The 15,481-nt window shown below is 37.2% G+C and overlaps 1 protein-coding gene across 27 annotated transcripts in view; it reads right to left on the bottom strand.

Annotated features, from left to right (window-relative positions):
* LOC106052056 (centrosome and spindle pole associated protein 1-like) overlaps positions 1 to 15,481 on the bottom strand; it is an 88,446-nt gene that overhangs the window by 9,497 nt on the left and 63,468 nt on the right. For all 27 annotated transcript variants that reach the window (XM_056029393.1, XM_056029371.1, XM_056029378.1 and 24 more), the window contains 5 exons: positions 13,655 to 13,786; positions 12,331 to 12,414; positions 3,378 to 3,481; positions 2,586 to 2,700; positions 2,082 to 2,151 (listed from right to left, as the gene is read on the bottom strand). In XM_056029393.1, the coding sequence (XP_055885368.1) occupies positions 2,082 to 2,151; positions 2,586 to 2,700; positions 3,378 to 3,481; positions 12,331 to 12,414; positions 13,655 to 13,786 (505 nt within the window). The remainder of the gene's footprint in view (positions 1 to 2,081; positions 2,152 to 2,585; positions 2,701 to 3,377; positions 3,482 to 12,330; positions 12,415 to 13,654; positions 13,787 to 15,481) is intronic.

The raw sequence follows: 15,481 nt of genomic DNA, 5'->3' as shown, positions 1-15,481 counted from the left end.
ATCAAAATAAATGCAACATTGCCTTAAGCTTACCCTAGTCGCCTTCCCTTGTCTTGAATGCAAACTCTAGCATTGCCCTTTTTAGATTCAGTCATTTTTTGACAGGATTTAGCCCCTAAGGTAATTACTTTTTTTTTTCCTTTTAACTCTTCTTGATTAGCTGCACGGAAAGAGGAGCTATTGTGTTCGGTACAAGGCCCATCTTCTACGTAGATTTGACAGAGGGAAACAAAAATCACCTCATTCCCTCAGGTACTAGATGAGTTCCCCCCTTCCCTCCCGACCTTATTATATTGTTTCCCGCTAACCCCATTTTAACAATTGGAATCTTGTGTTTAACCAGCCATCACATGATAGATTACAAGTCTACTTTGTGCAGCCCTGGTCTTACCACGTGTGAGGGTGTCCCCCCCCCCCCCCCCTTAGAGTAGGTGCAGTACTTTTACTAAGTGTGAAAGAAGTTACAAAGACTACAAAGGAAAAGTTGCACGGAAGATGTCAGTCACCTTTACTACGTTGACTTTGATTTAAAAAAAAAACCAACAACATACAATAGGGACTTTTTTAAAAGAGGAGTTAAGGGGGGGGGGGATGGAGGTTTGCCGCGTGTCATACCAACTCAACACAGGACGCTTTTGTTGCTAGTCAGAAAAGTATTTTTATTTTAATAAAATACTCAGAATGACACAAAGATAAAGGCACATTCCTCGTCCCATATGCTAGGACAAATTTGTACAAATGCTCTTTCTTCCCTAGCGCTATCAGAGCATGGACTGGGTTGCCTGAGCTAGCCAGGAAAACCAGTGACTTGGCAGAATTTAGGTCATTGGTTAATATGCATGACTATGCATGACGCGTAGGACGTAATCATCTTCTTTTTTGAAGTAACTTCTGTATTATATAAGATAAGTATCGATCTTCTTACGTTTTTGTCAAGACTTTTGCACGCCCAGAATCACCCAAATTTTAGACACAGTTTGTGACAATGAGACGTTGCGATACTTGCGCCCCCCCCCCCCACCTGTATCGCGCCTAAGTCACTAAAAGGTTTTTCGTGTGACTGCGAAATCACTCTCGTATACGAGGTTGGTCTGCCTACTAGCTTTTCAAGTTGGTAAAAAATTAAAAGATCTCGAAATGGGCGTGTGGGGAGACACTGGGAGTGGCGTACACAGATGAAGTCGAAGGCAGTGTCCAGTAAAAGGTATAGGAAACAATGTGCCCAATGTCTGACCATAACATTTCTCCTCAAAGACCGTATGCATAATAATAATAACAAGCAAGATATAAAAATAATTATTTAAAAAAAAAAGCTGCCATATCTCTCAATATTGTAAGTTTTATCTACCATTTTTCTATGTTTATTATTAATTAAATTTCTAGGTTTATTATGAATCAATACTAGTTGATTAATTAATTGGTTAATAGTTTTATTGATTCTTGTGTCGTCATCAACAACGAATAACACAGCAAAAATTTCCACTTGATCTGAAGATGGGAAGAACCAGACAGACAGATGAATTTAATATCTGCTTTGTAAAAAAAAAAACAACCAAGATATGTTTGAAGTTTTTTTAAAGGATCTAGTGCCGCTGTGTAAGAAAATTCTGGACGATTGAACAAGTCTTTTTTAGTAAGACTGTACCAATGCTGAGCAGTTAGTGCATCATGCTAATAACCAGAGGGTCAAGAGTTCAAATCTCCTAGTTCTGCAGCAATGTACTAAGACTTGTATCCCTTTTATCTTTAAAAACAGTACATTAACAGTACATATATTTTTGTCCCTCCTCCTCCCCCCCCCCCCAATTTATTTTTTTAAAAATAGATATCAAATCGTGAATGTTAATTACAATAAGAATATAGAATTAGCAGATGATGAGAAAAAATAACAAATTCACTCAAAAATTGAAGAAAAGATGTTGTTTTTTTTCCCCTGGGAATTTTGTTTAAAAAAGAAATCAGAAAACTTAAAAAAACACAAACATCAAATACAAGGAAATAAAACAACCCCTAATGAATTCAAACTTATTTTGCTACATTGGCTACATTAGTTAAAACTGATTCTTTTCAAGTAGCCTCACCTGTTATGACCTTGCTTAGTCATAAACCTGTCTAAAACATCTTCTGGGTCATACAGAGATAGATCATCCCCTGGTCCAAAAATAAAATCGACAATATTAACATTATGTATAACAATACATGCCCATATAACAACAAAAACAACAACAACAAAACAACAGCTAAAACAACATTTTGAAAAACTTTTTCGTAAATAAATGTGATTTTTTTTTAGTCTAGTTAACAGTTGATCCTTTTCTAAGTTACTTTGTAGGAGACTAACTCCCCTTTCTAAAAAAATATAATTCAGTTCAAGCTTAAAGATTAACAAGCAAAATATAAAAAATACTATTAAAAAAAAAAAAGCTTATCTAAGAAGATTAACTCCACATTTACATCAATAGATCTCAATACCGTAAGATTTATTTCCCTTTTCCAATATAACACGTGTATACGGTTGACACCATGCACGCTCACATTAACACATTGCCAGAGAACATAGACACCAGTCCGTTCATTCTTATTACCTTGCAATTCCCGAAGTCTTCTCAGTCTGTCTTCATTCTTCTTGGCCAGTTTGTCCACGTTCAGACTGGCACGGGAACCAAATGTGGCTCGGCTGACAATGTCTGGGGTCTCCACCTGAATGAGAACTAATACTTTAACCAAATGTATATAAAAAAAAAAAAACAAGCAAAATAAAAAAAAATACTTTTAAAAAATCAAAGCGTATCTAAAAGGGAAGAACTCTGATCTTAAAACTACATCTACCAATAATGTAAAAATTATTTTGTTATCAATTACCATTAATTAATTTAGTAATTGAGTATTTAAAACAAAATTGATTCATGTTTTGTTAGGTACATTAAATAATTGTTCACCCAATTGATCTGGATGAGAAATATAGCCTATCATTAGAATTTTATATACTCTTGAGTACATTTTTAAATTCTTTATCCATTTTTTTTTTAGGGCGATAGGCTTGGGGGGGGGGGGGGTGAAAAATGTTTCATTTTTGTAAAAATCTATCATTCATTAGTTATTAAGAGTCGAATAATCGCTCTTGAAGTCATCAGTTTCTTAAAGGAGGAATTGTCTTTAAAAAACAAAATTGTATGTTCCTTGTTATGATCTCAAGAATTTCGGGCATACACGGATGAGTTCACATAGTTTTTAGAGTAGTTACTCAACGTATGTCAGGAACCCATTACAGTTGGGTGGACTCGTCTTCTCCACGATTCGTACTAAAAGGGCCGAGGTTCGTGAGTCAAGTGCTTTACCACTCAGCCAGCAAATCCCTACAGAAAACAGAAACTTACCTTGGGTGTAGGTGGCGCTCTTGTCCGTCGCCTGTAGCGAGCTGAATCGTTACGACGCGGCATGTCTTCAAAGTCGTCAGGAAAACTTCCAAAGTCATTGACATCTGAAATATTGAAAAAAAAAACCAACACAAATAAAAACCTTATTGGCCGGATATTTATATTGTCATATGCGGGACCTAGCTATAACACCATGCTTTCATGATAATTGGTTAAGATGCAGGAAAGGCTTCAACAATATTGAGTAAGAGGTCTTGAACACATCCACCCTAATGTATTTCATACCATAGTGGCTAGCGTAATGCTGAGATACACTAGAATACATGTCAACACGTCAATTCCTTAAATACAACCATACTCTAATGATTCTCTACTCCCTTCCACCATGACGTCAACACGTCCATTCCTTAAATACAACCATACTCTAATGATTCTCTACTCCCTTCCACCATGACGTCAACACGTCAATTCCTTAAATACAACCATACTCTAATGATTCTCTACTCCCTTCCACCATGACGTCAACACGTCAATTCCTTAGATACAACCATACTCTAATGATTCTCTACTCCTTTCCACCATGATGTCAACACGTCCATTCCTTAAATACAACCATACTCTAATGATTCTCTACTCCTTTCCACCATGACGTCAACACGTCCATTCCTTAAATACAACCATACTCTAATGATTCTCTACTCCTTTCCACCATGACGTCAACACGTCCATTCCTTAAATACAACCATACTCTAATGATTCTCTACTCCTTTCCACCATGACGTCAACACGTCAATTAAACAACGACGCCAATGGGGCTGGATTGGGCACACACCGCAAAGAACTGCAGACAACATTGCAAAACAGGCTCTAGACTGGATCTCACAGGGTAAGAGAAAGGTTGGGGGTCAAAGCAAACACGGAGGAGAGATCGGTACACCCAAGAAGCAGGGACCGCAGAATGGACATGACCCCCAACTTAGAGGGAACGAGTCCTGAACTGAGTCCGATACAGTTGCGACTCTATGCTACATAACGTTGCTCTCTTTCTGTTCCGTGGAGGGGGATCCGTTCCCCTGTGATACTGTTCAATGGTAGCTGACTGATTAAGCAAGCACAAACACATCATGGGCCCGACGCGTTTTTGGATACTGCCTAGAGCCCAGAACAGAATTTCACTCTTTTTGGATACTGTCTAGGAGCCCAGAACAGAATTTCACTCTTTTTGGATACTGCCTAGAGCCCAGAACAGAATTTCACTCTTTTTGGATACTGTCTAGGAGCCCAGAACAGAATTTCACTCTTTTTGGATACTGCCTAGAGCCCAGAACAGAATGTCACTCTTTTTGGATACTGCCTAGAGCCCAGAACAGAATTTCACTCTTTTTGGATACTGCCTAGAGCCCAGAACAGAATTTCACTATCAGATGAAAAGGTGCCCCGAGAGGGGGAGGAGGGGGAGAGCTGGTTGTAACTGAGACTCAGGCTAATCCTTCAATTAGGAGTATTCTAAGTTGCCCAATGCTGATCAATTATAGTTAGCACTATCACAACAAGACAAAACTGACAACGAGGCTGCGAACTATCATCTGACACACTGCAGCCAATCAGAATTGTCTAATCACTAATTATATCGCCACGTCAAACAAATCACACGCATAAACTGCAAAGCACGATAACATATATAACAAAACACGTGACCAAAAGATAACAGAACGTTAAATACAGTGATTAAAAAAGTTAATCTCTGAAATCTAAATACCTGTCTACGAGATATGAAAGAGGTTATTTGGCCTATCATTAAAGAAAAGAACCAGACGCACCTAAGACGCGTTAACTCTGTAATTGATTTGACACTTTCAGTACAAAAAGACTAATAAATCCACGAACTTCAGAACTGTTAACTGCATTTGCTGCATAAACTAAACAGCTCTAGGATGAATTGAAAGGGTCTCACTTTGTGAAACCGTACTCCGGCTACATCTGTCTCGGAAAACAATGGATGCGCCCAGGGAAATCACTGGCTTCGTGGTTTTTCTTGAGTCTGGGCAGAATCTGATGTGCCTAGACATGACGATTCTTGAGCGGCAGAGTTTGCCACAGTTCGTGCAAGTGAATCCACCTGTTTTGGAGCTATCAGATAGGGCAGCTTTCTCAATCTTTTCTCAATAGCCGCTTCATTTCTTTTGCTCTCGTCGAGGTTTGTACGGGACCATTCGTTATAAAAGGCCTAGACACCGACCTGCAACGTCACAACCTGTGTGCAGTTTAGACCAATAGCTCCATGCCTTTAATGCTATGTTATTGCTTGCATACATCTCTGTAGGTTAATCTTAGGCATCCCTTGGGTCGGACTCCCTCAGCAAGCTCGGCATAGAGGATCTCCTTTGGGATTCTTCAAAGTAGCATGAGTGTGACCATTAAATTACAGTCCACACTATGCAGGCGTTCTACACTAGCATTTTGGTTGCGGTGGTCAGTTTAGTATTTCCTCAGACACGATTAGAAAGTTTTGCTATCGCTGCATAAGCTTTTCCTATTTTTATTTTGTCCACTCAATGTCTAAATTTAGGTAGCTCGCGTTATTTGATCCCAGATAGGTACCTTTCTGCACAATCGTAAGGGAGTAGTTTTCGATACTTATCGAGGGTATTTCTGAGACGTCTTGTGTCAGAATTTCAGTCATGTTTGAACCTTATTGTAAGGCTGAACTATTGACATGCAGCTGAGAGAGCCTTTGTAATCCTCCTAGCGAATGGATAGTGAGTGCCGCATCGTCGGCGAACATCAGTTCCCTAATCGTATTTTTTTTATTTAGATGTAAATTAATCAATCAATCAGCCAATCAATCCATATCTCTCAATCAATCCATATCTCTCCCTATCTTTCTACCAAATCGTACGATTCATAATATTCCTATCCTATCCGTCTGTCTGTCTATATATATATACGAGTGTGGTCTGAAAGGTTTCCGTCTTTCATATTGTAGTAACTCCGGTGGCGGACCGAAAGGGTTAATGTGTGTGCGGTTTACTGATACACACAACTCAGGCCAATCACGCATGTCAACGGGTCAACGGCTGTTGAACAAGGGACATTACTGCTAGTACATGCAAATATGATGAATATTATGGTCATGTGACAGAAAGCCTTCACGGTCGAGAGACAATGTGTAAAGAAAGGAGAGTTGAGTCCAGGACAGCAAGGCAATAAGGACGATGCGATACTGTGAGTCTTCGAGAATGTAGCTGTACGAGACTTGTAATGTTTAGTAGGCAGTTCTGTTAAGTGCAAGAAAGCATTTGAAGTTAGAGTAGCCCATTGTGTTGAATTGGCTGTCGATGTAATTGTAATTTAAACGCCACATTGTTTATTGAAGCTCTTGTTGTCAAGTTCTTGTGTTAGATGTGCTGTGTTTGTTTTAGCCGTGTTTACAGAAGGCCTGATAGAGAAAATCGTAACAATATGAATGTAACGTCTAGTTTTTCCTTCAAAATCATTTCATTTCTCTTCATAATGTCCATCTTATGTCTCCGCAGTTGTCCCAGTGGTGTCCCCACCTTTTCAAATACTATGGAGCGTCTTTCATACGCCTGGACTAGATTTTCCTCTAATGACAGTAATGATGCCATCGCTTTTGTAAACAACTTTTTTTTATTTTGCGTAAAGGCGCGTTCTGAACACGAATTATGTTATCATTAGTCAGGCAGCAGCCCGAACTCGATATTAGAATCGAATTAGATCATATCACAAATCACAATAAATACCCTAAGCCATGGACACATCTCCAAATGAATGGGCGCCAGCCGATGAAGACGGAGTAATCGATTATTCGTTTATAAGCAGGATAAAATCGCTAGCAATAAAGAAACTCCAAAAAACTCAAAGCAACTAATAAGTATATTACAATAAGTTTATACACCAGATGACGTAAAACCCAAAATCTAGCCGACTATAAATCTGACTATTAAGATGTCGCAGTGTTGCACCCATACAAACACGCTCATACACGACACCAACGCGGCATCCAATAGACTGTACACATTGCACGCGCTGATAAAGAAAAGATCCCCGGGGGGGGGGGGAGAAGAATTAAGATTAATTTATGGGTCTACCCCCGCAAGGGTAGACGATGATTAAAAGATGATTAAAAAGATGTAATAGAGTCTACAGAAGTGTCGACAGCCTGACTCTGCAGGTGACATTTTGGAAAATTGGTAAGCAGACGAGAATGTGTAATCGATTTTGAGAGCTTTTTTTTTTTTTTTTGAATTAACGATACATCCATGTATCGAGTATTATTTGTGATAAGGACAAGACAGAGAAACGTTGCTCTCCAAAGATAAATACATCGTATCGATATGCTACTTGACCAACTCAAACTTCTGCACACACTGCATAAAGAAACCGCAAAAAAAGAACCAATGAGCTCAAAGATTTTAAGCGTTAAGACGGCCCGTGAAAGATTTGGCACAACTGGTACACGTCATCAAATAAAAGGGGTTACACTTTCAGTTCAGAAGGCTCTATGCAGTCTATGGGTGCAGATGAATTTACAAGCTCATCTCTTTCTGTGGCCAACTGTTAACAAGTGTGTCATGTGGCGAGGACAATGACCAACAGCCTTTACGACAATTATCCATTAGAGTTGCGTGGACTCAAGGCATCATAAAATTCCCGAAGTTCGAAATCCCAATCCCAATTTGAAACCGATACCCCTCGGTTCGAAAGCCAAACGCTCCACCTCTCGACCCCCCCCCCCCCACCCTAGCTACGACACGGGTAAAACACTTAGGAACTCTAGTTAGAATCACTATGTAGACTAAGGTCATTTCAATTAAAGATTTCGGATTTTCCTACACAGGGCCGGCCCTAACAATAGCGGGGCCCTATGCAAAGCGGATTGCGCGGGGCCCAGTCTGGATAGGGATAAGGATGTTAAGTTAAAATTAGAAAAGAAATTTGTCTTTGCATTTTTACTCATTCTTTACTAAGTACAAAATCACTATAAAATAAAAAAAAATCGCTTTTTGATTTTTTTTTTTAAAGAGTATGAGATAGACTTAGAGCTATATTTATATGCCAGTGACTATTAAGGTAAATAAAGCAATGGAACTTACGGTTTTGGTTAAAATTCGCCCTATTATTACATTTTATAAAATGAAAGCTGACAATGCCGTTTTTTTTTTTTAATCGCGCGTAGGATTGGCGTTTCCCATATTGAATGACACCCCAAAGGGACAATTTTGTCTATTTTTTCAAGAGATTTTTATAAAATAATATTACATTTCCAGGACTTTTTCGTAAATTTTGCAATTTCATGAGATTTACAGTAACATGAAAAAATCAGGATGCCGAGGGAACCCTGTTATAAGTTATACTGGTTTAATTTAATAATTTACACCTAGAGTTAGCGCGGTGCCAACTGCGACTGTATAGGTTGCAGTGGCCTAAGCAGTGGCGTAGCATCCATGGCGCGAAGGGGTTCAATGAACGCGGGCCCACGACCATTAGGGGTCCACAGCCTGTGGCGTAGCAGCAGTGGTGCGAAAGGGTTCATTGCGCTTGGGCCCATGACCAGTTGGGAGCCCACATGAGAGCTTGGGATGACATCAAAGTGAGAAACAAAAATGAAACACCTTTAAGTCGTTGAAGTCTGTAAAGAAGTTGTACAAACATTGACTTTTAAAACACTATTGTTTGTCCTAACTGAATCAAACGATAGGACACTACTTGCACTGGAATGTCTTTTAGTAATTGTACCGATAAAGATTACTCAATTGTTTTGTCACACACTACCACAAATTCCTTTCATTTGGTGAAGGGGAGCCCACCAAGAAATTCTTGAACCCGATTTACTACATTTAGATAAAAGATGGTTGTTTTTTTTCTGCATTTTTATTAAATGTTTCGAAAAAGTGTAGGGGACCCTACAAAAAAAATCTGCCCCCGAGCCTCCACATACCTAAATCCGGCCCAGAATCTTATGGTTGACGCCACTAAAACTTAAGTGTGTGCACAGCTTTTATCCGAACCGAAAGTCTTGATACCCCTGTTGTCTGAGGTCAACTGATGCTAATGGTTAAGTGAAAAACTAAACCCTGGACCATTAATACGTATATCTTCATCTATTATGATTATATGAACGAAATAATTTTTTTTGATAAAACGCTTCTTTCAAACTAGCATTCTTAAACTTCTTGACAACAATTAAGTTAATGGCGGTTAATGGTATGCCAGCAGGAGTACTTCAAAACGAGGCAGATGCAAATTATAAAATAAATCTGATACGACCCTAGGGACATTTCGTTTCGTTATAATGTTTTGTAAGATTTACCACTTTTGTAAAAGCTGAGTTGTGAATGCTGTGTTGGGAACTAAAAAACTCGAAGCGAAGAAAAGAAATAATTTTAAAAAAAATGTAATTAGGACGAGCAGGTTTTTAATTAGCATAATTGAAAAAGACAATGAAAAACAAAAAGCGAGAGAGAGAGAGATGGGGAGGTTTGAAAGAAAGAGGTAGAGAAATAGAGAGGGCAGAGGAAGAGAAAGGGGAAAAAATAAGAGAGACAGAGAAGTGAAGAAGAAGAGAGAAGGAACGAGAGAGGAAGAGAGAGAGAGGCAGAGGTCGAGAAAGAGACAACTGAGACAGAGAGAGGGACCAGAGAGATACAGAGAAAAAGAAGGGGAGATGAAGAGAGAAAGAGAGAGAGAGAGAGAGACAAAAGTGAGTAATAGAGAGAGGGGGAAAGGTGAGGGGCAAGAGAGGAAGTGAGAGAGAGAGTGGGAAGGATAAGAAGAGGGAGAGAAAGTAGCAATGGAGACAAAACGTCCACATTTTTACATTAGCCATCTTTGTTTGAAAAGTCTAAATACACTAGAGATAAAACAAAACAGTAAGGTGAACATGCGTTTGCATGTGTGTGTGTGTGTGTGTGTGGTTATTATCCCAATGTGTTTCTTGGCCAATGAGTCGCCTTTTTTTTTTCTTCTAACAAGCATGTGACAGCTAGTCAAACGACTGGCAGATTGTAAGTCCATCTGTATTGGCTTTAGCTATAATATTATTCAGAGTTCAAGTAACAGAGAATTGACGAAACAGAAATAGAGGGGGGGGAGGTGGGATAAAGAGTGGAGGCTTTATAATTCAATAGGCTTAATAAGAGAACACACGAAGTCAAACTGTCTCAAGAAAACAGAGACAGGTCAAACTAAATACACCATCCTTTAAGTCTAGATGTGATAACTGTCAACAGGTTAACCCGAACATCCGTTGGCCCTTTGTGGTGACTGACAAAACATCTATTGCTATTTAATATCGATAAGCAGACCAACAACAACATAAATCATTAAAATGACACCCGACATTACCAGGTGATGCTTGTTTATGCTTATGCAATCTTGACGACACTTGTGGTTCAACAAGGGATTCAGTTTAAAACACAATTATCTGTTGGTCTTTCCTTGTTGCTGTAATTCGCACTCGCTTACCCCCCCCCCCCATCCCCTAAGCCTACTAAGTAGATTCATAATTTACGGTGGGAGCTTATAACATAAGCCTATTGGTGAGCTCAGAGGATAGAAAATGTGCAGAGCAGGGGCGCATTGGGAAGTATCAAAAAGATGGTAGCCAATATACTAGACATGCTTTGCTCTTTTTTTCCCCCAATTAGTCATTTGCTAGAAATTTTTAAAATGAGATTCCGGCTAGTCACCGTCCCGATCTGAGCGCCCTCACGTGGGGTTTCATTCTCTTTTAATAATGCATATGAAATGACGTAATCGAAAAATGTTTCTGTTTGTGAGGAGTTGAAGGGTCTAAACAGGAAGTACTTGGCAGAATCGCTTTAAAAATGCTATATGGTGTATCTTATAAACTAAAGACGTTTCTTCAGAAACAGAAGACAGTTACGTCATATAATCTTGTTGTGCATGTTAGATAGAGAATTCAATTCTGGTAAATCGTTGGTTTTCCTTGTTGATTCAGGCAACCAATTCCATGCTCCAAAAGCTCCAGGGAAGCACTTGTACGAATTAGTCTTAGGATATGACAGAAAAATTGTGCCTTCAATTTTGTGTTCTTCTAGGTATTTTATTAAGTTCTGTATTTGTACCTGTAAGACTTGGTTTTGTGTTTTATGTATTATTGCTACTTTACTTTTTAGCCTTCTGTCGTGAAGTGTCTCTAAGTTTAGTGATTGAGCTAACTAAAATACTGTAGTTAAATATGAACATTCATTTGATATAAAACTGAATGCTCTATTTTGTATCTGTTCTATTTTCTTTATGTTTTTTGAGTTGAAATGGGGAAGGTGGCTGAAGGAATATCCAAAACATGCTAAACATTTTATGAACAAACATATATTTTTTGAGCTACACACATACTTGAGATTTGTAAAAATAAAAATTAACATAACAGTCAATTCGATTTCAACATTTAACAAGATTCGACCATCTAAAGATACAGGTTGGAGTAGAATCAAAGTGATAAGAATGCTATAAGTATTAAATAAAAATTAACGACCATAAGTTATTTAAACAAAAGGTGCAACCACACAAAATAAACAAAAACAAATCTGTTAGTTGAATTCTCAAACCATCACACTTCTTCCAAACTTACAAGAAGAAAAAATATAGAAACCTATTTTTATGGAGTTTAAAATATTCCATAGGGCATGGTGGCAGAGTTACTTCAAATGCATTTGAGCTTGTGACCTCTCAGTATGGAAGCCAAGCACTTTGCCACCATGCCCCATAGTTCTTATGTCTCTGTCAATGTAATTGCTTCTGTAAGGCAGTTAACAATATATTTGTAGACTTGCTATTCAAAAAACACTTTTTTAGTTGAATATAATTTTTACAAACCAGGGGCTACAGCAATTTACGTGTTTATTTAAAGTGGATGCACCTTATGAGAGCATATGTAGTCAAGGAGATCATAGAAAGGGTCACTGACCTACAAAAGCACTGTTGGAATGAAGCTGAGAAGAACTACGAACATCTCTAGCTATGTATGGACTGTCTGTGTCGTTGATGTGTCCTGTTGGAAAAGTCAAACTAGTTTTCAGAATTTTAAACTAATAATATTTGACAAAAGAGCGTGAATTAAAAAAAAAAAAAAACAAAGAAGAAAAATTTTAAAAAGACTACATTAAATAAGTGATCTATTTTAAGTCATAAAGTTGAACACACATGTAGCTCTAAAAAATATGTGAAAAAGGAAAAACAAAGCAAAGAAAAGAAAAACTACAAGAAAGATTTAAATTCAGCATTTCTCAATCTTAAGTAGCTGGTGAAATTAAGGCTAAAACAGATTTGCTCAATATTGGCTTTTGCTTTCTTGAGAGGAAAACTTAGCATTGTGGGTAAATGGTGGTAAAGAATAGTATGGGTACTGGGAGGTGGGGCACTTGTTAATAAAATGTTTTGTAAAGTAGCTGAGAAATGCAAATAATGACAAAAATTTATCAAACAAGTATTTAAAAAAATAATTTGTAAGTAAAAATGAATATAACTTTACCAGTTAAAAAGTGCTTTTTTTTTCTACATTATGTAAAATGAAACCATAGGAACCCATAAGACTAACCCAATGAAGGTAAATTTACACCTGAGAACTTCATTTGTAAATGTTCTTGTTACTTTGTTCATCGTAAAAATGATTTAGGACAAAAACTGACGTGTCATAGCTATCACTTACGGGGTTCATCATGGCTTGCCACGTAGAATTTTTGTTGGGATTTTCTTATTGATAACCTTATTTAAACAACCTTTCTTTCTATCCATAGGTTTAAGGTCCTTATTCATTGAAGCCCAATTGATAAAAGCCTTTTTCTGTCAAAATCTTTAAAGAGAAGCCAATTTTGTTCAGGTCAAAATAATACAGGCCATTTTGTTTGCAAAACAAGATGAAAGTTGTTGCTTGTCATTTTTATTCATTTTATATTTGGTTCTTTAAAACCTTCTTATGTCAGTGCTTCACACAAGTAGGCCTACTCTAGCTTTACTTTAGACCTAATACACAAACCACAACAGCATCTCTATGACTCAAGTCAAAGGACAGATGGGTTAATAGAAATAAAAAAAAAAAAAGAATAGGCATATAAATAACATTTACATATTCTTGAATTTAAAAGCAGAGGCAGGGAAGGGTACTGTGACAAAAAAATATTTTCTTGGGTTTTAATTTATTTTTCGGGCTTTTGAACTATAAAAAAAAAAAAAGGATATAGGTTAGATTTGATAGAATACAGTAGTTAGGAATGACTAACAAAAACACTAACTTTTGCCTTTTAAGTTCTGCAGCTTGTTTTCCTGCTGTCGCAATAGGGCTGCCTGCTGTGTTTCCAAAGCATCACTTGTCTCAGGCTCATTAGGGAACATCTCACGAAACTTTTGACGGGAATCAGAATCATCTGCAAGGGAAGAAAAAAAAAGGCAGACAATTTTATAACTAACACTAAGTATTCTGATTGTAAATAAAAATGAAGCCAGATACTCATGAAGAGAATGAGAACGTTTAGGCATAGTTTGGGCTATCTCCCAATTTAACAAATATTTATTGTGAGACACTTTCACTCTTTTCATAGACCAAGTACTATTATCATTTCTCAATGATGTAAGATGGCCATTGTAAAATTATATGGCTCCATTTTACACATGTTTAAGTTTCTTTAGTTTTTCCTGAGTTGAGTAGTCTGATACAGAACAAGCATTATATACTATATGTCTTCTTCTTCTTTGTTCTCATTTAACATGTTGGTAGATAAGTAAACTTATATCTGAGATGAACAGTGCAATGGTTTCCTGATCAGACATTTCTCAGTATAGTTTTGGTTCAATAAGAAGGTTTTGGGGCCAGTGTCTTCTTTGGGCCTTTTGATATAGTAAGCAGCTTTGAAGGACATGGTCAGCATTCTCTGGTGATGCTACACAAGGGTAGGTTTTGCTCGTCCCAACTTTAAGCTTCCGGAATATATGTTGTCTCATTCTGTTGTGTCGGGTTCTGAGTCAAAAAATTATGCCCTGGTCATGTCAAGATAGCTTATAATAGGCGTCCTTTTTCTTGTAAATGGAATGTGAGCTGGTCTAATTCTCATTAATTCTACACTCTATTATTTTCATTATTTCTTCTGAGTAGAGAGGGATTTTCATTTTTTTGTTTATTCTTCCATCTTTGGCCAGTATGTCTGCTTTTTCATAGGTCTAACCAAGGTTAAGGTATTTTAGTTTAATTTCTTGTTTGATTTGTAAAAAATTCAAACAAATTAGGTTTTAGACCTATGAAGAAGAAAGAGGTTTGACATAGAGTTTTCAACTTCCGGCTTAACATAAGATCAAGGCGTGACACTGGGGTCTTCTCAAATGTGAGCTGTCCTCATTTGAAGTCATCCATGAAGAAAAATGTGATAAGCCCGTTGTATGGGATAGGCAACACACACACACACACACAGAAACACATGTACACACTAAGACACAAGTATGCAAGAGAATTGACACATAGACTTAGTCACAGATGTACAAGAGAAATGACAACAAAGCCATACTCATTTAAATGGGATATAACTTTAATGCCTCAGGTGATAAAGGGGAATAGAAAATTATGTGTAAAAAAAAATAATATAAGGAAGTTATGAAGAAAATGTGTAGATATTTTAATATTTCAAATGTATACAAATCTCTATGTAATGAGGTTTTATACCTACATATATACATATCATTTTCAGATCCATTTTTATTCTTTTTTTTTTGGTTGGTATTTCCCATTTAAAATTTTTCTTTGCATTTCTGTTCATATTTTTTCATCGATTTTTGTTATTATCAGGAGTAAAGGTTTTGTTATTGAAGAAGTCTGATAGCTGTAATCTCTTTGAGAGTAAAGCTAATAATTGATAATGTTTTACTCTACACCAAAATAATCAAATAATAAACATACGAGCATGAAATCTGTATTTTAACTTAAGCTGTTGGATGATGCAGGCTTTTTTTCCCCCCTCAAATGTTTCAGATGTTCCATTACATTATTATGAATAAAAAGTATTAGGCCTTTGGTTTTCACCTTTGAGTTGCAAAGATCTTTATGGTAATCAACACTAAGTTCATCAGATGTT

The sequence above is a fragment of the Biomphalaria glabrata genome, chromosome 5, assembly GCF_947242115.1.
Source record: "Biomphalaria glabrata chromosome 5, xgBioGlab47.1, whole genome shotgun sequence".
Classification (NCBI taxonomy): domain Eukaryota; kingdom Metazoa; phylum Mollusca; class Gastropoda; family Planorbidae; genus Biomphalaria; species Biomphalaria glabrata.
This window is presented reverse-complemented; position numbering and strand designations above follow the sequence as displayed.